The following is a 24306-nucleotide window of genomic DNA, read 5'->3' on the forward strand; positions in this document are numbered from 1 at the left end:
ACACTATTCCACGTCATAATCCTTCCTCAAGCTCACGAAGAGACCACAGATCCACGGGGCCCGAACTGAAAAAAAATACGCCTGATTAGGGACTCACAGAAGATGGAAGGCACGGGGAGGGCCGAAAAGTGTTGGCAGTTTCCATCCTTATGCCCGGGTCCAAAGACAAACACGGCATGTGCTGCTCCTTGATGACTCTGGGATGCCCATCACTGACCACACCAAGATTCAGAAAATCTTTTAGACAAATTATAGCAGTTTTGTTACATTAAAAACCACAGTGAAAAGAGAAATATTTTCTCACCTGTAAAAGAGCTTGTGAAATAGAGTAGAACCTGTACCAGATAGAGGCACAGTACCTAGTACTGCATGCATAAAGTACTGTTTTGTGTCTTTTGAAGGATATAGGATGGCTATCATATTAGAGGCACAAGTTATCTGATACTTTCAAAAAATCAATATTGCCTTTTAGTTAAATGCCTAACTGTACAATTACAGATATGATTTGTTTTCACTGCTATATAATATTCCATAAGGTCATTCACAGTCTGAATTATTTTCTAAAAAATCATAATTTCTCTTTCTACATTTAGATATCTCATCCTTCTAGAATTCACATCTCATGTATACGAGACAGGCTTCCAAAGCTTTTTGTGTGGATTATCTCAAATTCACTTTAAATAAATTGTCCTTTCCCATTTGATTCCTACAGCTGCTTCTGGACAGAGGCAGTACAAAGACAGACTCCCTCCTCTACTCAGATCTGTCCCCTCAGTTAATCCTTTCCACACTGATTTACAAGCTTTAAATGAGACGTGGCTGGCTAATCCTTCTCTCTCTGATTATTTGTGTTCTTGAAAATCATCTTGTTTCTTTACCTTTCCGTATCAATTCCAGGGCCATATTTTCAAGCACCCTTCTTACAATTAATTCTGTTGAGCCTTTGATTGGAAGTGTACAGAGCGTGTCTGTTACCCCAGAGGGATTGTCCCTTTTGTGATGAGAAGCCCGTACACACAGCAGCCTACACAAGATTACCTTGCATTCCTCTGTAACAGTTTATACCATCTTGCCCCTAGGTGCATTATGATTTTGGTTACTCATTTGAATATCTCTTATTATTTCTAAACTTTAGTAATGTTATTAATTTCTCTGTATTAATATTTATGCATTATTTGCACCCAGAAACCTTGCTGAAGTCCTTAACAGGTGTGCTGCCTTTTTCTCAGAGGTGGCTGGATCTGGAGTGTGTGCGGCTGGGATTGATTCATGGGTTAAGGGTGTGAGTGCTGCCTGCCCTGAGTAGCCTGGATGAGATATAAGGGACAGCACGAGCTGTGGTCGATCCCGGCTTACTTTGCAATCTTCCGCCCACCATCAAGTGCTTCTCCCCTGCGGTGGCCCTCTGCCACACCACCCTGCCTTCCAGCCAGCTGACTATGGGCTGAAACCTCTACAAACTGTGGGCTAAACAAACCTTTTCTCCTTTAACTTTGAGTGTCAGGTATTTTGTCCCCACAGTGAGAAAAGCAGCAAAGACAGAAGGTTACATTTCTCTGCAGACTTGGGTCTCTTGGGTTTTCCATTTGGCCATTATGCCATCTGCAAGGAGTGATAAATTCACAACTCCATTTATGATTCTTATGTCATTTGTTTATTTTCCTGTCTTGCTGAATTGTCCAAAGCCTTCTGCACAATGCTACATCAGAGTTGTTAATAGTTGGCCTGTTTCGTTATCTCTTGATTTTACAGTGTGGTCCGTTTCTCAGTATTGTCATAGTGTCTGTGGGATTCTCCTCGTCATTCCCTCTCATTTTTTCCCATTTCTGGTTGATAAAAATAATCTTTTTTTTTTTTTTTGTACCAGGAATCAAACTCAGCTCTTTGCACTTGCCAGGCGGGTGCTTGTGCTGCTAAGCTGTATCCCTGGGACACTATCACACAATCTTTCCTCTGTTCACAGAGGAGGATATGGAGGGTGGATTTGCTTACCTATTTTTCATGGTTCCAGCTGATCCTTCATGTGTGTCATTTGACCTGTTTTGGTCATTGGTGCTGTTTCTGATCCATAAACTCCCTCTGGGTCACTCCAGCTCTCTGCCTCACTGCATTGTTAGTTTTGAATAAATTCTTGCTTATTCCTGAAGAACAATCCAGCTTTCTCATCTCCTACGATGTTTCTCAACAAATGATCTAAGGATCTGTGTCAATCACTAGAACTCTCTCATTATCCATTAGAACAGATTTTTTAAAATACAATAATGTTAAACCTGAAACATAAGAGTAATCATAATTTTCATATGATTTTTTACTGTTTATACTCTTAAAAGCAGGGTAGGTGCTTCGAGGACTGATTCAGTTTGCACTGGTTAACATAGAGTTCATGATAAACAGCTTATCTCAACCATTGTATTTATTGCCATCAGACAATGTTTTATACTTGTTAAATTTGTATTTGCCATTGTTATCATCGGTTTCCATAACACTATACAACGGTAATGACAACAATAGAAACGTAAATCCCACAGCATGAAATCAGGTTGCCAACATAAGTACTAAATGGACTCCATCATACACGTACAGCCACGAGTCTGTCTATTGTGAGACAAATGTGGGATGAATGTAGCAAATCTTAGAAAGGCAGAGCATAAATATATAAAAAACAGAACTATGACAATGAATAGCAAGCGCTGAATTTTGTCTGACCTTAGCATTTTTGTCAAATAATGATGTAAAGCTATGAAAACTTCCATATTACGTTTCAATAAAGCCTATCAACCTCACTTTTAAACCAAGTGGCCATCTCTAGTACAAGTACAAAATAAAGCTTTCCCATGCAAAAGTGTGAACTTTGATGCTAACACTTGAGAAGACACCAAAGCTAAAAGAGTCATCATTCATCCTCGTATCAAAATCAGGCACAGCTGCATTGTACCGAGGCTCAAACTCACAACCTTGCGCTTGCCAGGCAAGCGCTTACAGTGCTGAGCTAACCCCCAGCCAACACAGCTGTACTCTTGCTGAGATGTAGAACCAGCTTCCAAACCAATTACAAATATTATTTTTGAAAAGAAACAATTGGTAGCATTTTCTATCAGACTAAATAAATTTTGTATTCCTTATAATGTGTTTGGCATTTAAAATCAATGGCTGCTATATACCATGAACAAAGAGATTTTACTTTATCGTTGAACAGAACTATGAATAAATCTGTTTCAGCATATGTTCATTATACATCTGAGAGACGTGCTTACCTTTTTCCTCCTTATGAGGCAATCGCAAGAGATTTTCTTTCTTAAAGATTAAGTTTAAATTATTAAACGAAAAGGTAAATGAGTTCATACACCCACGTCTATAGCAATACTGGCCACAGTGGTCCGAAAGCAGAACATAACCTGACCATCAACAGAAGAACGGGTTAGAAGTCTGTAGCATACATGAACGACGGAATATTAGTAAGCCTGGAAAGTGCATGAGATTCTGATAAATGTCACAATAGAAACGAACCTTAAAGAACAAATGCTGTGTAAAATAAGCCAAACCCAGGAGAACAACAGTGTGATCCCACTTATATAAGGTACTGAGGAGCCAGGAAGGTACAGGAGACAGCACGGGCACCGGAAGCTGTTGTTGAACGAGTGTAACCTGTTTGAGAGGACGGAGAAGCGGGGGGTGAAGTGGGAACAGATCCACAGCACTGCAAATGCACTGCACGGCCCTGAATCGTGTACTGCAAAATGGTTAACCTTGTTATGCATGTTTTACCTAAATTTTAAGGCCCAGCCACATTGGATGGGCGTGGAAGGAGTCCCAGCCAGGGCACACAGCGCTGCCCAAACTGCAGACCCTGCTTCCCAGCGCCAGCGCCACCTCCCTGGGGCAGCAGCGGGTGCACACTGCGCCTCGGTGCTGGCTGCCGTGAGGGGTCACCGTGCAAACGAAGGTCTCTCATCTGGACCAGGGTGTGTGCGCCTTCCCTGCCTGCTGGGCAGGGAGGGAAAGGAGGAGGATGCTGCTCTCCCTCACGGAATGACTCTGGCTGCAGACAGGACGGGCTTATCTGGTGATTAGAAGCAGAGGGATGAAACTTGTGTAACTGGCCATTCCTGTGAATAAAAGGGGTTTGCCTCAGTGACCCATTCAAGAATTGGAATAGTGTGGATCTCTGACTGTGCGATCAAAATATCGGGGTTTCTAATGGTTAAACATGAGGATGCAAATGACTAAATTCCAAAACCCAGTGATTTTCTTCATGCAACAGGAAGCAAACCTTGGGAGACACAGGAACATATTCAAAATCATGGCCAAGGAGAGGCGGCATCGCCACTGACTGGGTCTCCTCAGCTGAGACATTCAGCCTGCCAGCTCTGAGCTGCACCGCCCGGGCCCTGTCCTGGGGGTAACGGAAATAGCCTTTACAGAGATCTCTCTCCATAATTTCTGGGTCTGTGTTTGATCTGAAAAGCCGGAAATATCCATCAAAGCTTCCCAACAACCTATAATTCTGAGTTAAGATTTTCTAATTTAGAAAACATAAAGACCGGGGCGGGACCAACAAGATTTGGTTAACGCTGACAGCTCAAGCAGCTCTCCAGCCAGATACAGATTTCCTCACGAATGATTTTCAACACTCACAGACATGCGGAAACGTTACCACTACTCACTGTGTACTTTAAGGTATGCATATTCGGATTTTAAAAGATCACACAGTGCTACAAAGATTCTAACAAGAACCACAAGCAGTTTACTCTGTCTCCTTACCCTCAACCCCATTTTCCCAGAGGGAACGGCCCTCTCCTTCGGCACCTCCCTATCTCTAATGTGATGTGGTATTATTTTAAAATTCTTTCCATTCATGTGGCCTCCTACAATGGAAAAAAGGAGAATCAGGACACACACACACACACACACACACACACACACACCATCTCTCTCATTTCCTCCCCAGTATGGCTGGCAGCAGAGACCTTTGGAGAGGAGGGACATAGCAGAACCCCATCCTCTTCCACGTCTTCCACTGAGTTGGTAAAGGGTCTCCGTCCAGCCTCCACAGGGCAGGAAGCCCTCAGGAGCCTCCTGGAACCAGAGGACTCTGCTCCTTGTCCGCCCCTGCCCGCGGCCTCCCCAAAGGCTTCCGGCTGGCTCAGCCTCTCCTCACCCCTTCCGCCCATGTGCATGGCGTGTGTGTTCTGCTGTCTGTACTTTGTCTTCTTACTCTTCTGCCTTTTGCTGTCTGGGGGAGATCTTCCCGTGTGTCCCCTTGGATAACCACCTGAGCTCCTCCTTCTCTCTCGGGGGCAGAAGGGGCGGCTAGCTCTTTCGGTGGCAGGGCTAATGCTCTTTCCGTCCTCCTTCCAGGTATCTCTTCACGGTCATTTACACTTTCGAGGCTTTGATAAAGATACTAGCAAGAGGGTTTTGTCTGAACGAGTTCACCTACCTGCGAGATCCCTGGAACTGGCTGGACTTTAGTGTCATTACCTTAGCGTGAGTATTTCCCATGCTGATTTGTGTGTCGCTGTGGGCATCTGGGAGTGTCCAGGGTCCTTGCTAGTCGTGTTTCCTGTTTTGGTCCCTCATCTGGAACCTCAAGGCCTGGGGCTTTGTCATAGAATGTTATTCGTGAAATCACACTTCAGGCCTAGTGCCATCCCCATGGGGACAAGTCCAAGACCTCATCTCTAAGCTGATAACTGGCCAAAGTGGCTCAGGGTGGTACCTTTCCTATGTAGACGTATCTCCCTGAGGGACCTCGTCGGAGACAGGCTGCCCAGTGCTGCATGTTAGAGCACTCAGCCATGTACATCAGAGCCCCAGGACCACAATGCAATGTGGTCCAATGTTCCTTTTTGGAAAAGAATGTATGATTACATCACTGTCTGTGTCAGTCTGTGGATTTAGTAGCGACACAAAGTTTTCAGTGCTTGGTGGTCCTTCCTGGGTTCACGTACCCAAGATTATGCTGCACACACGTGTGCTGCCTGCACTCCTGGGGTCCTCTCCTTGCAGGAATACTGACTGGCTTCTGATCTCACAGATATGTTGGCACAGCAACAGACTTGAAAGGATTCTCAGGCTTGAGGACATTCCGCGTTCTCAGAGCTTTGAAAACAGTTTCCGTGATCCCAGGTGAGCAGTTTTAACAGTTACTCACAGAGCAAATGTTAGTTTTCACATCTCATGCCCTCCTTGGATTATCACAAAAAGGTTTGAGGTTCTGTAAGGTTCGAGAGCAAGAATTATTGATCCCATTCAAGCGACAAACCAAGGCCCTAAAAATAAAAAACACAAGACTAGGCCCTCATCACTTAGGAAAGGCAAAGTGCAACCTAGAAACTGGTTCCTAGGTGGTTTTCTGTCCACTTGCTCCATACCCATCATCAGTAAATGACACAAAGCTCAAGTTATCATTTCCTGTTCTTGCTGAGAGATTGAGGCAAGATCCCCAGTTGGATTCTCACTTAGACCTTAAACTAAAAATTTAAATTTAAGGTGGGGAGGAAGAGAAAACATTCTTAAGTTCTGACACCTTTACCGTTTCCATAGCTCAAACAGTTCAAGCCCCAGTCTGTTACTGGCCCTGCGGAGGACAAAAACATTGGGCACCGACAAAATTCAGAAACAAAAATAGTCCGTAAAAGCTCCTATCACTAGGCCCCTGAAATCTCTAAATTCAGTTACCGGGAGCCCAGTGGCTACTCTTCCATGACTAGGCTGACAGATGAAGCCAGGGACAAGGCACACTGGCCTGAAGAGGACTCAGCTTCCTCCTTGTGGTGAAACAATGAGCTGTCCGGGGGCTGGAGGTTTGGCTCAGCGGCATAAGCACCTGCCTTGCAAGCTGGCAGTCGTGAGTTCGATCCCTGATACCGATAAAAAGGAAAAAGACAAAAAAAAAAAAAAAAGAATGAGCTGCCCTCCCTGCCTGAGAATCCCTTCCTTTGCCCATTAAATCAAATACCTACCTGATTGTCACCATGATGATTATAAAAGAGGCGTAATAAAGTATTAAATTATTCAGTCACTGCCAAAACAAACAAATAAATAAAAGCACCAGTGCCAGGGCTGAGGGCATAGCTCAGTGCGGGGTGCTTACCTGGCAAGTGAGAGGCCCTGGGATTGATCCCCACCACCTCGGAAAAGTAATACTCTTCTGGAGCTGGGCGTGCCTTTCTCCTACTCTGCAAGCCCGTGTCTACATCTGTAGGAGAAGACTGAAAACCCCTTACCGACTTCCACTGGACAAAGCTGGTGTCTCTTCACCTACTCCTCGCCAGGAAGATCCTGACTCTCACTCCCAACACTGGCCCGTCCGGTCTCCTGCCGAGTCCTCTTCCCTCTACCTTGCTGGACGCACCTTGCGTCAAGTTCTAGAATCTACCGTGTACTTCCAAACACCCTTTCCTTTCTCTTACTGATATTCATGCCTCAGGGCTCTGCCAGGATGTCAGAGTCACTCTGGCCTTTCCAGTGTCCTGCTCTGAGCTCCAGTTGACAGCATACCTGAGCCTGGTTCTAGATGGATTATTTGCCCACCAGAATGACAGAGTCCCTCCGATTCTCTCCCTCGGGACTGTTTGTTATGGTCTTGGTATCAGGTAGCTCCTTCTAAAAGTGGCTCACCGGCTGAACATGACCAGGTTCTGGGCTGCTCCTTCTGGAGTCAAGATTCCAGGTTCTTCTCATCTCCAACAAAGAACTGAACAAAACGAGCAAGAGGCAGGGGCAAAGTTTCTTTGACAAAGTGAAAGTGAGGCGTGTGAGAGAAAAACTGGCTCAGCAGCACAAGCTGGAGCACAGGAAAGAGGAAAAAGCAAAATAAAGAGCACACTGGGAGACGCAGGGCAGGTTATGGTGAGGAGAGCCACAGAAGTAGCTCTTCCTGGCATCTGTGGCCTTGCGTCCTGTGCAAACCTTGAGGGAACCTGCAAGGACTTCTGCCTACGGCTCCTAGACCCAGACTGCAGACTAGGTCACCCAGTAAGTTCTCGCCAGAAGTCCGAGGTCAGGCTTCGGGGACTGTTCTGTGCACGTGCTCTGGGGTTTGGGGGATTAACAGCCTTGCTGCTCCCTCCGACAGCTCGGCCGGGCCGTGACCTCTGGCAGTGTCCCTCTGTTGCTCTGTTCTTCCCTTGGTGTCTTTGTGTCTCGTCTTTGTTTCATCTTTGCAACACACAGGTGGGAAATACTTACAATTCCCTGGCAGTTCCAAGCCTGGATTGTTCTCCCTACCCTCCGCATGTAGAGTGAAGTCTGTATGTGCCCAGTCTTGACCTGTGTCCCAGAACTGGAGTTCAGAGAGATAGATGCAAAATACCGGTGTGAAGTGAGTCACCTCGCGTCTAGAACAGGGCGTGGAATGCGGTAGGTGCTCCACAGTTTCTCTGATTGAACTGGTATGCCAGGAACACAGTAGCCTTGAAATGATAGGAATACATTCCCTGGATCTCAGTTGCTTGCCTTTACAAGGAGAATAGACCTGCCTGCCCCTCAGGGCAGCTGCAAAGTTCTGAACAGGAGCTGCACTAGGAGCTGCCAGGGGTCTGTAAACGTTTCACCCCTGTGTATAGAGGGGAGGAAGGGGAGAGGACCCGGTGTGCACAGTGTCTGCCGTCCTCCCACAGGGCTGAAGGTCATTGTGGGGGCTCTGATCCACTCGGTGAGGAAGCTGGCCGACGTGACCATCCTCACTGTCTTTTGCCTGAGCGTCTTCGCCTTGGTGGGCCTGCAGCTCTTCAAAGGCAACCTCAAGAACAAGTGCGTCAGAAATGGCACGACACCCCAGCAGGCCGCCAACTGCTCATCTGCAGACTGTGAGTGACATTTCTGCCTCAGAGACCAGGTCTAGAGTGGGCCTGCGGACCATGCGAACAAGGGGATGAGAGGTTCAAAGTTCTGCACATCTTTTTGTCGTTTTGTCATTTGGGGTATTTTTTGGCTTATTTTAGTTTGGTTTATTTTGGCTTGGCTTGGCTTGGCTTGGTTTGGTTTGGTTCAGTTTGGTTTTTTGTTCTGTGCTACTTGGGTAGAACCCAGGCCCTCTTACACGCTAAAGCAGGGGCTCTACTACTGAGCTACACACCTAGCCCCATACTAAATTTTATTTTGAGATGAAGTTTCACTAACTTGCCCATGTGTTAGCAGCCTCAAAGTTACAATCCTCCTGCCTCAGCCTCCTGAGTAGCTGGGATTATAAGCTTGTGCTCCCACACCCAGGGAGACATTTATTTTGGTTCCTCATTCCTGCTCCTTTTGAGTTGTGGGTTTTTTTATGTCCCCCCTTTCTTGTTGCCCTGTACCCATTTGTAAGGAAGTGCGCTTTAAATCCAGAAGCAAGGCCTTCTGCTCTGCGGGGGGAGTGAGGAGCCGAGTGGCTCCTGGCTCTTCTCAATGTGACTTCCACCTCTCACATGGCTCCAGGCACCCACCAAGCACCCTGTGGGTGCACGCAGCCCTCACTCAGGCAGAAGACCACACAGGGCCTGGCTGGGAGGCGTAGAACCATCTGTGAGGCTTTTGTCTCTTCCCTTCCTTAACAGATACCTACGCGATTAAGCCAGGCACGCTGGATCCCCTGCTGTGTGGCAATGGAACCGGTGCTGGGTGAGTGTCCCATCTGTGCCTGGCAGCCCGTGCTCCCTCTCATCCACAGCGGAGACTCGGTTACAGGTGCTGGGAAAGTTGTACAACCGAATAAGCCAGGGTCTTCGCCATCCTAGGACTCTGGGAAGAAGTGCGAGGTAACTTGTGTCTGGTGGCAAATCTGAAGGCCACCAAGACCCACAGAACAGCAATCATTTAAACGAATTGACCATTTTGGTGCTTAAAGGTGACGCTTTGCTTAGTATTTTGGGCTGGGATCAGCTGGTCATTGGCTGGCACTGACCAGCTTACCCCTGTCTCTATGGCATGTTCACAGAGGAGCCCCGAGGTGGCAGGTCTGGGTGTCCGTCTCCTCTCAGTGTCTCCCTGCCACGCAGTCCAGCACCAGCCAGTTTTCTTGTAGAGACAGAGTTCCAAGAGAAATGGTAAAAGTGCGAACATCCTCTTGACATCTAGGCTTAAAACAGAATGAGGTCATGTTTTTCGATTCTGCTACAAAGCAAGGCGTGAGCCAGTACGATAGGCAAAGTGGGGAAATGTACTTGCCCTTCAGTGGGAGGAGCTGCTGGGTCACACTGCAAAGGGGGGCGCAGACACCAGAGGGAAGGGGTGGTGGGCGCTTTTGCAAATTATCTATTGCTGACACGCATGTGTGTTAAATAGAATTGTGTCGAATGCTGTATGTTTAACCATCACAGCTAACTCCATCCTAACGGTTTCATTAGCCTTACGTAAGAGAGGAGAAACGTGCAGAACACTGCAATTTCAAATTCTTACAGAGGTCAGGCACATAACAACTAATGGGAGGAGCCGGCAGGGAGAGCCTACGGCAGCTGGGACTTCAGGCCCCGCTAAGGCGCAGCCGCTCTTGGCGTAGCTTCTGATTGCTGCGTGGAAATGGGCCACTGCTTCCAGCTCTTCCAACTTTAAGACAAAGACCAGAAATTGCGACTTTGGATGCGAACTCTCACAGTTGTAAACTTGGCTACCGGTTCCCCAAAATGTCCACACGTTGTATGGACCAAACAAAGTATTTTTGCAGGTTAAATTCAGCCTGCAAGCTGCCGATTTGTTTCTCTCTGGTGCATATTCATAAAGACGCTGCCCTGCAGAGGATAGGTCGCCAGACACTCCTCAGGCAGGGTACACCCCAGAAGGGAGTGGTGTGACTCGAAGGTGGTCAGGGTGGCTTCTGGAACAGGGCTCAAGGACAGATGGGATCCTCCACCCGGTGGATAAGAGATGTTTGGGTGAAGGCCATAGCGGGTGGGCAACAGAACGTGAGACTCAGTGAAGGCCTGAGGACCCCTCAGCTCTGCCTGCTGCCTTGCCCGTGGAGGAAGCAAAGGCAGAAAATGTTCAGGCCAGGCAGGACCTGTGTGAGGCTCAGCCTCCCTCAGCTCACTAGGAGAGTAATCTTGGGTAGAGCTAAGGAGTGGCACACACAGAAGCCGGGCAGGATCGAGCCAGCTTCTTGGCTACATTCTTCACAAATGCCCTGGGCACACTCAGGGAGAAGGTTGTTCTGATGTCAGTGTTCACTTCTTCTGAGGTAAATTGAAACCAAGGACCCTTGTAGTAGCCCTGTCTGTCTCCCAGAGAGGCAGGCCCTGGTCAAGCTTTAGAAGAGAGCACCAGGCTGGGCGAGCAGGGAGAGGTCAGCTCAGGGCAGCAGGATGAGCCCCGCGGGGCCTGCTGGGAGCGCCAAACCTAGGCTTGTGCTGAGAACTCCAAGCAAAGGCCCATGTGGCCCTGCGCAAAGAAAGCCCGGGATCCCAGGTAGAGAACGGGTACTAGACAATGCCTGATGGTTCTCAGCATTGCCTCACTTGTGAGGTGAGATGGAAAACACTATGAATGTGTAAATGTTTAAAACATATGCTATATCCAGGCAGGATGGTGCACGCCTGTAATCCTAGCACTCAGAAGGCTGAGGCAGGAGAATAGCTGCAAGTTCAAGGCCAGCCTAGGCTGCAGAGTGAATTAGTTCGAGGCCAGCCTGAACTTCATAACAAAACCCTGTCTCACAAATAAACACACAATTGTTCTGATAAAAGGCACATTGCCATTAATGCCCTCAAAATGTACCCATTTGCTTCCAACATGCACTTTTCTCGCCACTCTGTGAAGCAGTTCTGGAAATTCTCTTTCCTGAGGATCTTCTAATGTGTTACTGCGGCTGCCTCAGTGTCCTGAGTTTCCTCAAACGTGCGCCCTTCATGATCTTTTTGATTTGAGGGAAGAGCCAGAAACCATACAGGGCCAGACCCCGTGAACAGGGTGGAAGGGAACATGCTCTAGCGTATCTCCAGAGCCTGGGTTTTCATTGGAGGACACACTCGGCATTCACCGTGTGTTTTTTTTTTTTTTTTTTTTTTTTGTCTTTTTCGTTTTTATCGGTACCGGGGACCGAACTCACGACTGCCTGCTTGTCACCGTGTGTTTTATCACACCTCGTAGACACTCGTGAAAGGCCTTCCAGAACAGCTTCACAAAGTGGCAAGATTAACAGAAGTGTGTTTGCAGCGAGGGGGACATGCTGCAGGGGGTTAATGGTGCTCTGTCTTTGACTGGCTTTTTTAATTTAAACACTCACCTCACACTGTGACCAGCCCTCATATATCATCCCAGCACCTCCTTTTGGTAGCTTCCAAGGCCAGGAATTGCAAGAATTTTAATTTGTGCTTTATATGGAACCCGTGCTGTGTTGAGGGCACTGTGTGCACTGTGGTCTCATGCGGTCCTTGAAGTTCTGACTGTTGATACATTGAGCAGTTAGTTGCGGGTGACGGCTGAGGTGAGGCTTCACAGAAAATGCAGAACAGAAGCTGCACTCTAGGTTAATTAGGAAGCCTACAGAGAATAGATCTACCTGCTCCTTGGGGGAGCAAATGAAGAAACCACCTTTGAACGTGGGTCTGCAGAGTAAAAGGGCTTCCAGGTGTCTAGTCAAGGTGGACATAGAATTGACATTGATTGTCACTGTTCACCCCTGCCCTACCCGAGCTACAATCCCAAAGCTGTACGTTCACGTGTTACAGTAACAGGTCTGGGGTAAGGCCCGGAGGCTGGTGTCAGGGGTATCTCCAGGAGGAAGGGAATCCTCAGCTTCACACAAGGCTTCACTGTTTCCTTGAGCAGGCCATGCATCCACCCTGAGCCAGCGATTCATCGTGACATCGCTCTACCCGCTTATCATGAGACAGTGAGGGTACACTGAGGCCAGCTGCCTTCCCTGGCTCCCTGTTAAATAGTCCAGGACAGAATCAGATTACAAATGGGTGTATTTCCCCTTTTTAGTGAATATACTGGCGCCCATCTGGTTCCACAACTGAATTCTCTCTGAATCCCAGCTTTCTCGTCTGTAAAGAGGGATCATTAAGATGATTAAAGTATAATAAAGCACTTAGGGGAGGGAGAGGGACATAGTAAATGTTACTTTCATTGTCACATATATCATCAGTGAATTGGACTAAACAGGTCCTTCTCTAATAAGTCTGCACTGCAGAGGATTCCAGCAGGCTCCTGAGTTAAGCCCTCAATGTTGTTGCTAACTCTCCTTTCCTGGTGTGAACTGGAAATTTGGCAGCTCTCAGGATCATGTTTGGGCCATTATCTGGCTCCTCCCCTGACATGAAATTCTGCAGTAGAGTATTTCATCCTCATTTTATAGATAAAAGAAACCCAGTCCTAGAAAGACTAAGTACCTCAGGTCGTTTAGCTAATAAGAGGAAAACCAAGCCTAAACTCTGATGTCTGACTTCAAACCCTGTGGCTTTCCCACAACCCCAAGCAGGGATATGGGAAAAGCAGGGTCTGCACAATCATGGCCTTCTCTGTTCTTGCCACAGCCTGTGCCCTGATGGTTATATCTGCCTCAAAACTTGTGAAAACCCAGATTTTAACTACACCAGCTTTGATTCCTTTGCTTGGGCTTTCCTCTCCCTGTTCCGCCTCATGACGCAGGATTCCTGGGAACGCCTCTACCAGCAGGTATTGATCTATTTGTTCGCAACCTGACCTGGCTGGAGGCTGGTGCTCAGCTGCATGGATGCGCTTTTCCTGGAGGATCCTGACTTCGCCTCAGGGGCTCCTGTGCTATGAGTACAGGTCTCTCTTTCTCCCTTGAATCTGCAGACCCTCAGGGCTTCTGGGAAAATGTATATGGTCTTTTTCGTGATTGTCATCTTCCTGGGCTCTTTCTACTTGGTCAACTTGATCCTGGCTGTGGTCACCATGGCCTACGAAGAGCAGAACCAGGCAACCATTGCTGAAATTGAAGCAAAGGAGAAGACTTTCCAAGAGGCCCTCGAGAGGCGCCGGAAGGAGCAAGAGGTTTGTGAGGGACAAGAGCTTTGGGAGACTGATTGCCAGGTGTTCACTGTGAACAGAAGTCTACAGGAGATTGACTTAGAAACCAGCCAGCTTCCCTTAGGTTAAGGCTGCTGTTCCAGGAAGAATGCGTCTCACCTCAGGGATCTCTTGGGTCAGATTTCTCTTAAAGAAAGCACCTGAGGAAGGATTCTTGTACAGATAATTTTTTCAGAGAGTCTTCTGGGGAGAAAGGCAGTGAAGGAAGCCGGGTGTGGAACTAAACAGTGACGCGGGTACAGCTGAAACCCCGGGGAGTGCTGGACTTTGCATCTGCCTTATATTGAGCTCAGCAAGAGGACCAGTCTTTTGTACTCTACATCTGTCATAGGGCCAGACAGCCAAAGGAAATCTCCCCACTGAGCTGCAGTGTGAGCCTTAGTTGCTAGGGAGGGTGCACTGACTTGGTAACAGGACTTAGTGGGACCTCAAGAGTCTAGGACAGGTGAATAAGGAGACTCACAGGTCATTATCTTACTTACTCTTCTCATTGCTGAGACAAAATACCTGACACCCAGAGTTAAAGGAAGAAAGGTTTATTGAGCTCACAGTTTGTAGATGTTTCAGCCCACACTCAGCTGGCTCCAAAGCAGGGTGCTGTGGCAGAGGGACAACTGCTCATGGCAGAGGAAGACAGCAAATGCTACAAGAGTAAAAAGCAAGGAGAGAGAGAGTGCAAGCCTCTTTTTCTCCCTTACAATATACACAGGCTACCCGCCCTAGGAAGGACGTAACACGTCCACCCAGAATCCCAGCATTGGAAACACACACACTGCATGAGGCTTGGGGGGCATACAGACCATAACAGTGGTCCTGCCATGGCCTCAGTCCAGCACCACTCAGGTGCTCACCCTTAACTTTCGGAGTCACGGGTTCCCCCAGCCCTTGTTGCACTGGTTCTGGAAGACACAGTCATGCTCCGCACACCTTTGGCTGCAGCCACCGTTCTCTTCTCCCAGGTGCTGCTGGCGATGGGGATTGACACTGCCTCTCTGCCTTCCCGCAATGGGTCCCCATTAGGCTCCAAAAATACCAGTGAGAGAAGGCACAGAATGAAGTCAAGAGCATCAGAGGGTTCCACCGAGGACAACAAGTCACCCCAATCAGAGCAGTACAACCAGCGCAGGATGGTAAGGGTTCGGGAGCGTGCTCTACAGCTCACCTGCCTTTGCCACTGCTGTGGACCAGTGGGTCGAAGTGGGAAGTTCCCGGGGGACAGGGCTGGAAGCACAGAGATCAGAGGGATGTCTTGGTCCTCAGACTCCCACCCCGATGGTGGTCTAAACTGGGGAGGGGCACTGTAGATGGCGGTGAGGGGTCAATTAGGTGGGTGGAAGGGACCAACAAGATTGGGATTGTGCAATGTGGGAAAAGGAGATGAGTTCAAATGATGCCTCGTTTCAAGACAAGGCCCTTAGGTGGGTGGTGATTCTGAGGCAGAGCACTGGAGGAAGAGCTCGGTTTAGGGGCGATGGGAACCCGTATTTTTCATGCTGATCATGTGCCCACCAGTGTTCACCTTCCCTTGGGTGTGCTGATGGGCAGGTCTGGGACTGGGGCTGGGCTTCTCTGCCTTAGTCCTGAAGTTACCACAAGCTTTCTGACGTCATGCCTCCGGCCCTGCAGTTCAACCTGTCACCTGCTCTTGGCAAGTAGATCCAAGTGCTCATCTATGTGACAGGATCCAACCTGGGGGTGGCTTCAACACCTCACCTTAATAACTTTCCTCTTCTGGCTCCAAAATTCTCTCGCTGAGTTTCCTCCCACCACTTCTCACCCCTTGACATTCCTGTGTGCCCCAACCCCAAATACTCCCAATCCGTAGACCTGAAAAGTGGGATTCCTTGTATGGAATAGAGGTTCCCACTCTGAGAGTCTTGGAGGAGGGCAGACAGGTCGTTTCTCAGGCTGCTGGCGCTCAGTGAAGGAAGTTGTCTACACTTAAACATTTCCATTCCCTGGATTTCTGTGTGCTCCTACATGTACAAATACACATACACATACTCTGACCTCAGTGGCACACCCATGTGGGAGAACTCATCTGCATGTGTGCCCTGCTCTTTCTCACTTGGTCTCTCTTGGAACAGCACCTGACATGCACAGGGCACGGTCCAGATGATGCTTCAGTGGGAATTGACTAGGGCTCTACCAGTCACAGGACAGCTGAATCACTGCCACCATGGCAATGGCAGTGACAGGCAGAAGAGGGCTTTGATTCCCTCTAGTCAGTCAGCCCACACCGATTAGCATCTGGATGTCCCAAAATTGTCTGGTTTCTGTGCTTGTCTCTCCAGTTAAACTTACCTGCAAAGGGGAAAATGAGAAACTGTGTCTTGTTCATTCAACATGAGTAAGTGCTTGACATATAAAGAGGACAAAAACTTGGCTGCGTTCCCAGGTACTTTTATATGTGTGGGGGAGGCAGTCATAAAAATAAGTCATATGTTAAATGCTATATTAGAGGCATGTACATAGTGTTCTACAACTGGTGAGGAAAATTCATTTCTCTAGCAAAGTGTGAATCAAGAAAGGCTTCCTAGAGGAGGGAAACACTGAAAAGTGAAGAGCATCATAGACAGTGGTGAGAGGGACATTTTTCCAGGCAGAAAAAAAACAAAGAATATGTATATGCAGACACACAGCGACACCATCTGAGCACCGCGATGCCGACTGCCTGACCTCTGCCCCTCTTGCTTCCTCCCTTTCCCCAGGCTCTTCCAGTAAGTAGGTCTGGGGCAGATTTTCTCTAAAGCCACTTTCTGACTGGCAGCGATGAGATGGAGGTTGGGGTGAAACACTGGAGAGACACAGCAGGAGTCTCCAGGAACCCATGGGAGGCCAGCCAGCTGCCAGGATGATACCTTTTAAGGCAATTCCACAGCTTGGCCTTGAGGTCGTTGCCTACCATTTGTCAAACAGATTAATTCTAGTGTAAATGGTGGCCAGGCAGGCATGGGCTGTCGAGTGCAGAACCTGAATGTACTTCTCAGTTCTCTCATTGGTTTGTTTGGTGCCTAAGTACAAATAACTCAGAGTTGCCATCTCATATGGATTTGCCAGTTCTGCTCCTTTCCTTCAAAAGTGGAAAGGGTTCGTGGATTTTTATGGGTTCTGTCATCCTTGGGCATGTATTTTAAGCAAAGAATGCTGTGTTTCTAATGCTAGGTTTGCAATGATGGTTGCTAGTTAGGATTGGGTTTCAAATCATCAAGAAAAGAAACTTCAGTTCTAGGGAATAAGGGAAGAAGGGAGGAGGACTCTGATAAGATCCTTCACTTTAGTAAATAAAAGAAATCAAACCAAAATCAGGGAGGGGAGGAAGCAAGCAGTCTGACCTGTTTGGTAGGGAGTTAATGTTTTGATGTTAGAAATGCTATTTATGGCCTGGGGATAGGATTGGTGGTGTGCAGTGGTCAGTTCCCACAGTGGTCACGAGAACCAGCCTACCCACTCACATACTTTCTGGGCACTCTGAGCCTGTGAATTAGCTCCTTTCCTTTGGAATCTATAGGCCGCACAGTTCTCTCAGTGGAAGATTGTGATGGGAAATGTTTATTGATTGGGAAGAGTGGCATTATTTTTCCAGGAAATTAGTCTGCAGCTCTTTCTTTAATCTCCACATTGTTGACTTTTCAAAGCTTGTCTCTTGGGATCCTGGACTCATTACACTCTAAAGCTCTTGTCTCCTCTGCCACACAAACTCTCAGCTCACATAGCCGGAAGCCAATGAATTGTACAACCTAATTTTCAGGCAATAAAGCACACTTGCTAATTCAACAACCACTTTGCAGGTATGGTCCAGTCTTGGTATACACAATAAAGTCTCCTTGGGTCACAATTTTGAATGTGGAGAGTTTATGACAACATTGTCTAGTTCTGTGGCCAAAGGCTGGGAACAGCAGATGCAACCTATGACTAGCGTGTCCTTTCCTGTGTTCTTGGTCCTAATGACCAATACGCTAATCCTCAGGGCCCTGTAATCTTCCCTTCTTCATATTTCCCCAAGTCTGTCTAGAAAATCCCTTTCTTCTCTTCCCTCCCTGTGTCTACCTGGAACACACTTTAAATGTATGTGTTGGTTAGCTACTGGAAGGTCGTGAGGATGAGGGCAGGGGGTGCAGGAAGTGGGTAAGGTATTCTCTGTGTTTTTTGGGGAACAAGTTTCCATCCCCCTCTTTTCCTGCTCACGTGGGGCAATGCCCAGTCTTTCCTAGGACTTACTTCTGGGAGACGGCGGGCCAGCCATGGTAATGCATTCCACTTCCGAGCCCCTGGCCAAGATGTCTCATTCCCTGACGGGATCGCAGATGATGGAGTCTTTCACGGAGACCACGAAAGCCGTCAAGGCTCCCTGCTCCTGGGCAGGGGTGCTGGACAGCAAGGTTCCCTCCCCAGGAGCCCTCTGCCTCAACCCCCCAACCCTGGCTCCCGGCATGAAGAAGAGGGGCACCCCACACTGCCAGCTATCGAGCTTCCCCCTGGAGCCACTGAAGTCTTGGTGAGTTTGTGCATGCTCTGGACTCTCCTGGGCTGTCTTCCACCAGAAGGCTTAGCCAAGAAGCCCTGAGTGTCAGCAGTGAAAAGTTTATTCAGCTGCCATTCTGTCCAGGGCCTTCCAATTAACTCTCATTCTGTAGTCAGGACAACTGAGTTACCCGAGGTGAACAGGTTTCCTGGTTTACTCTGCAGAACACTGAAACAGATTATTTCCTTCTGACCACAGATTTTCTGTGTTGCTCTGTCTTACTCAACATCATAACTTGGAAGATAGTCCCCATTTTGTTCCTCTATGCATGTGAGAAAAACTGAGGGTCTTTCTCTAAACCAACATTTCTGTTGCCTCAGGCTTGGCAAGTGGGACCTAGAAGACTTCTGGGAGATACTTACAATAGATATCACTATTATTATTATTATTATTATTATTATTATTATTAGTGACACATCCTTTGCTTTACTCATAGATGAAATAATTTGCCAAAATTCACAAATGAGGCAACAGTGACTAACTGTCCAGCACTATTAATAGGACAATTACAGAGTCAGTGGAATCCGGGGATTCCTCGTTGGACTGGGAGCTGTGATTTAGTTTGAACTCTCCTGCCAGTTTCAGTAACGATGCTTTTCATGCTTTTTATTCGCCCTTTCTTGTTACCCAAGGGAAAGGAACGATTTGCAGATCTTTAAGAAACCTTGTACAGTTCCACTGACTCAGATAAATCCTACAGAGTTGTGTTAGCCTAATCTGATTGGAGGCCACGTGATTCAGCACCCAGGCAAGGAGCAGGGGGTCCAGTCCAATGGGCAGGTTCTAAAACATTTAGTACAGTGGCAAGTTTAGCAACTCCCTTGATTCTCCAAACCTCCTGTCATTCCTTGTATTAAAAAAAAAGAATATAGGGCAGAGGATTCCTACTGCATTAGAGGGTTAAATGAAATAATAAGGTATCTACATTTACATGTATGTCTGACAAATAACACCTCATAGGGACCACTAGTATCCTATACTGAGTCCTCCCAGTTCGAAGTCTGTATTTATCAAGCATTTACTATATACTTATAAGCTGCACCTACAGTAAGTGCTCGATAAATATTTGTTGAATTTAGACCCTTGATGATTAGTGCAGTGCTGAATAAACTTCTGTGTGCTTTGGACTTCCCAAGTCTAGGCTGTATGTACAGTTATAATCACGGCCTGGGACAGAACCCAGCGGAACGTCCAAAGGAGGTTCACAGAAGGAAGGGCCAAAAGGGCGATGTTAGACAATGTTACTCTATTCAGACTCCAGGAGCAGAATACCACAGTGACTAATAAACAGAAATGTAATTCTCCCAGCTTGAAAGGTTAGGGAGTTCAAGATCAAGTTGTCTGCAGATTTGGGGTCTAATGAAGGCCTTTCCTCAGTTCATAAATGTGCCCTCTCATACTGGGAGAGGAGAGGGAGCTCTCTGGCTTCTCGTTTATAATATCCTCAGCTCCACTGGCAAAGGCTCCATCTTTGTAACTTAATCATCTCCTGAAGGCCTCTCCTCCTAACACCACTATGCTGAAGATTAGAATTTCAACATAAGAACATGGGGGGGGCGTGTAGTCTATTGCTCATAACTAACAGCTGGATGATCAAGACACATGACTGTAGCCAAGAAAGAGAGTATATGGAATGGGACCTGGCTGTGTGTTGAGGAAGGTAGGGGCCCATGGAAAGGGAAGTCAGGATTTTTCACGGTGGACAAACTCAAGGCAGACATCACACGCCCCTCCCAAAGGAAGGTCTCCGTGGCTCCCTCAGCTTTAACTCCTTTGAATGGAGACCTCAGACCTCGGAGGCAGCTCTGTCACTCAACCTCATACCCAGGTCCTATTCTAGGGAGGAGTTTGCAGAGCCTCAGGTGAGTCCCAGCCACCAAGTTAGCCTCCAGCCCGGACGCCAGCTCTGTCCCACCTCTGTGCCCAGTCCTCATGCCAGCAGACAAACAACAGCCCTGTTTCCCTAAGCCTGAGTGCAGAGGGTTGTGGCTTCTTGTGATGGCTCACAGCCATGTGAGTCTGGCCTCCAAAAGGCTGAGTGACCTGAAGGCCTCAGCTCGGGGGAGCATCCTGACCACTTCTGTCTTGGCAGGCATTTGACGCAGGACAGAAGAAGATTTTCTTGTCAGCAGACTACTTGAACGAACCCTTCCGAGCCCAACGGGCCATGAGTGTGGTCAGTATCATGACCTCCGTCATTGAGGGTAAGAGCTGCTCAGTGTGACAACCTCCCACAGTGCTGCGATCCATACAACCCGGGTCATGGGCCCCATCTGCGTTGAGATCCTAGCTCCTTCTGCTTCTTATGCCCAAGACCCCATCCTTCCTTACTAGTGAGTTTTTTTTTTTTTTTTAATTTGCATGTTTTCTTCAAAAGCTGAAGAATCCAGTGAATGTAGCATCCTAGTTTGTGTCTCAGTCAAATTAGCATCAGGTCACCTCTCAGACTTGGGAGAAACTTAACAGTCTTTAATTTCCTAGCATAGCAAAATTATCATCAGGTTCCTTGTGGCTCTAACTTTCACAGTGGGAACTTAATTTCTGTCAGAGCTCCCATTATGCCGAACACTGAATGACAAAGGAAACAAATCCATCTGCTTCTCTCTATCTTTGTGGGTTCTGGGTTCTCTGACTCAAGTGAGAACCCACTTGGGCCCCCCGCAGGTGGGTCTAATTCCCAGTGCTTCTCTCAGCCAAGGGGCAGGGGGAGAGAGGGCCAGGACTCAGGTCCTATAAAGCCCGTCCTTCTTGCCTCAGGCAAGGTCCATCCTAATTCAGCCTCTTTTTGGCTTCTTGGTAAAGTATTGCCTAAGGGAAACCCAGCTACTGATGGCCCCTAGACAAATTGAAGTTCCCCTGGCCAGAGGAGGCCTTGGGGCACTCTACTCCCAGGCTTGGGCCTACTCCTAATTTGAGGGGATGGTGTAGTAAGCAACAAAAACTCCAAAAATCTCTGAAGGACTGGTAACCAGAGCCAATGTGTGCGTTGCTTTCTAGTGAAGAAGGTGGCAGGGCTAGAGAAAATCTCCCAAACTCCAGGAGACTGCAGGGTAGAAACGGCTGGAGACGTACCTGGTAGAGAAGAGACCTTGCGCAGAGTAACAGGGAGCAGCGGGAGGGTGACTCTGTGCCCCGACCCGTGACGGTTGTGGAAGGAGACGAGTGTGAGCCAAGAGGAGAAAGGGAAGGCCCAGCCCGGCCTTCCTCCACACTGGAGCTCCCCAAACCAAAACCCAGCCTGAGTCAGTGAAAGAGCAGCAGACCCCGAGTCTCAGAAAGCACATCTTCAAGCCAGGACTGGCAGTGTAAATTGAATTCCGTTTCTGGGGGGAGGGATGTCCTTAAATTACACTGCTTGGATGTGTGAGTTTATGTTCTAACAAATGTGTGCCCATCTGTACCGGCGCCTTTATTTCTCCTCATTGGTAATTATTTAATAGTCACTTTCCATCGTAATAAGTGCCTGATTCCTAACATCCTTCTTGGCTGCGTAGACTTCATCAGGCTTCTTTGCCTGCAAGTGTTTTAGCCAAGTGGCTTCCTCGGGCGTCTTTCGTTGCTACTGCTTTGGGGTTTTGTTTTTCTTTTTTACTGTTAGTTACCAAACAGCAAGTGTGAAGTACAAACAGCTTGCTTTTTTGTGTATTCCTTAGAGCTGTTAAGTGTCCTTCTTACCTCTCCCTGTTTTTTTTGTTTTTTTTTTTTTTTCTGTCTTTTTCCTTTTTATCGGTACCGGGGATCGAACTCACGACTGCCTGCTTACAAGGCAGGCGCTTATGCCGCTGAGCTAAATCCCCAGCCCCACCTCTCTCTCAGTTTACCCACTCATTGCAAATGTCTGCTGAGTACCTGCTTTGTGACCGTCACTGTTCCGGGGGTTGGGTGGGGATCCTGGGTGAGTAAGACTGAAGTCTGCTCTTATGGAATCCACACCTGGGGAAGGGAAGGCCCAGATGACACACACAGATGATAGTCAGTAGTAACAAAAATTGGAGAAAAAAGGCTGGGCATGATGGCATATGCCTGTAATCCCAGCACTCAGGATGCTGAGCCAGCAGTTTGAGGCCATCCCGGGCTCTGTAGTGAGTTCCAAGCCTGCCTGCACTGTATCATTAGACCCCGTCTCAAAAACCAAACAACAACAAAAATGTGAGAGAAATAAAAAGTAGGTAAGGAAGTGGGAGCTGCTTTGACTAGCTGGTCGTAGAAGCTCATCCTCTCTCAGAAGACCTGAGATCTGGATGAAGCAGGGAACTCACCATGGGAAACCCTGGAGGAACGCACTCCCGAGACAGGAACAGCAAACCTAATGTTCAAGAATGAATCATAAATGGACAAAATACACATTCCCAGTACATCCCAACTTCAGTAAGCCCAAAGAAGGTCTCGGAGTGATGGAGAGGCGACAGCCTGGTCCCCACGAACACAGAACTGAAGCCCACAGGCCTGGGTTTTCTTTCTGACCCCGCCATGTATGGTAGGTACATGGTGTGACACTGGATCTCTATCCACTTCTCTAGACCTCAGTTTTCTTACCAGTAAAAAGTGCAAATGTACTTGTTTTCCTAGTGTTCGTGAGACTTACACATGTTGGGTTGGACACATAGTGCCTGCTCACCAGACATGACCTTTCGGTTGTAAACTCTGTGAGGGCAGAGACAAGTTTGTCTGCTGTGCTCACAGCCAGAGCTCTGGTCTTCAGTTGAGCAGTGCACAGTACGTAGTCGGTGCTCAACAAATCATGGCTGAGTTAATAGTGGATGAGTATGGTGCAAAAAAAGGTGTTATCAGGGCTGGGGATTTAGCTCAGCGGCATAAGCACCTGCCTTGCAAGCACGCAGTTGTGAGTTCGATCCCTGGCACCGATAAAATGAAAAAGACAAAAAAAAAAAAAAAAGGTATTATCTGAGAGTGATGCTGACTTATATTGACCTGCACTGGTGACAAAAATAAGGACCCGTCAGCCATTCATCTTAGGGTTGGACCGAGTTCCTCTCTAAGAAGATGATGTGTGAGTAGACGGGGAGAGGCAGGAGAAGCAAGGACATCTTTAAGAAAACCTGGACAAAGGCAACAGGGGGTGAAGTCGCAGTTTTTGAGCACAGGGCACATAGTTTCCTTTGGTTGGATGTTGCGTCCCTTACAGCCCAGGGATGCATGAAGCATGTGATGCTGACAGAGTCACGATCAAATTTACAAAGGCCAACTCTTTTGGAAGGATTGTGCCTGAGCACGCTGGCCCGAGCTGCCAGGAGTTGGCAGTCCACACAGTGCGAGGCATAGGCGCCCTTTATGTTTGTGCACAAGCTGAGATTTGATGAGCATCCTTGTTAGGAAGCTGGAGGCTCACTGCCGTGAGTACAGCTGCCCTTGCACTCAGCAAGGAGGAAGACGTGGAAGGGGCTCTTGGTGGGGTGCAGGGTGTGCCGAAGGAGATGCTGCGAGGAGTGAGGTGAGGTCCAGCTGGGGTTGGGGGGTATCCCAGGGAGGCAGCCCCTGAAACAGAAATGGAAAGGCCTGCTGTGGCAGGAGCATAGAGAGGAGAGGGCCTCAAAATAAGGGCAAAGGGATGGGCTAGGGCCAGCTCCACAAGACCTCCTAGGCCAAATTAAAGATACTGGGCTTCATTCTGCAAACAGTGAGGTGCCACTAAAGGGCTAGAGGCAGCAGAGCTACATCTGCACCTCATAAAGGTTCCTGAATACTTGCAGTGGGCAGAATTAGGAGGGGAAACACGTTGGCAGGGAAACAAACTAGGTGGAAACTGGGTGAGAGACAGCAGTGCTTGAACTCTGAGATTATGGCGG

General features: G+C 47.9%; 1 protein-coding gene across 4 annotated transcripts in view; it reads left to right on the forward strand.

Moving 5' to 3' along the window:
* Positions 1-24306, forward strand: part of Scn10a (sodium voltage-gated channel alpha subunit 10) — an 81473-nt gene that overhangs the window by 14296 nt on the left and 42871 nt on the right. For 2 of the 4 annotated variants that reach the window (XM_013146277.3, XM_013146278.3), the window contains exons 4-12: positions 5359-5487; positions 6038-6129; positions 8625-8813; positions 9513-9603; positions 13455-13596; positions 13741-13938; positions 14934-15104; positions 18179-18472; positions 20592-20703. In XM_013146277.3, coding sequence (XP_013001731.1) covers positions 5359-5487; positions 6038-6129; positions 8625-8813; positions 9513-9603; positions 13455-13596; positions 13741-13938; positions 14934-15104; positions 18179-18472; positions 20592-20703 — 1418 coding nt within the window. Of the gene's footprint in view, positions 1-5358; positions 5488-6037; positions 6130-8624; positions 8814-9403; positions 9421-9512; positions 9604-13454; positions 13597-13740; positions 13939-14933; positions 15105-18178; positions 18473-20591; positions 20704-24306 lie in introns of all 4 variants that reach the window. The other 2 variants (XM_013146279.3, XM_013146280.3) reach the window with 2 other exon arrangements.

The sequence above is a fragment of the Cavia porcellus genome, unplaced genomic scaffold (genome assembly GCF_034190915.1).
Source record: "Cavia porcellus strain 051 isolate PalLab524CR breed Dunkin Hartley unplaced genomic scaffold, mCavPor4.1 scaffold_15, whole genome shotgun sequence".
NCBI classification, from domain to species: Eukaryota; Metazoa; Chordata; class Mammalia; order Rodentia; family Caviidae; genus Cavia; species Cavia porcellus.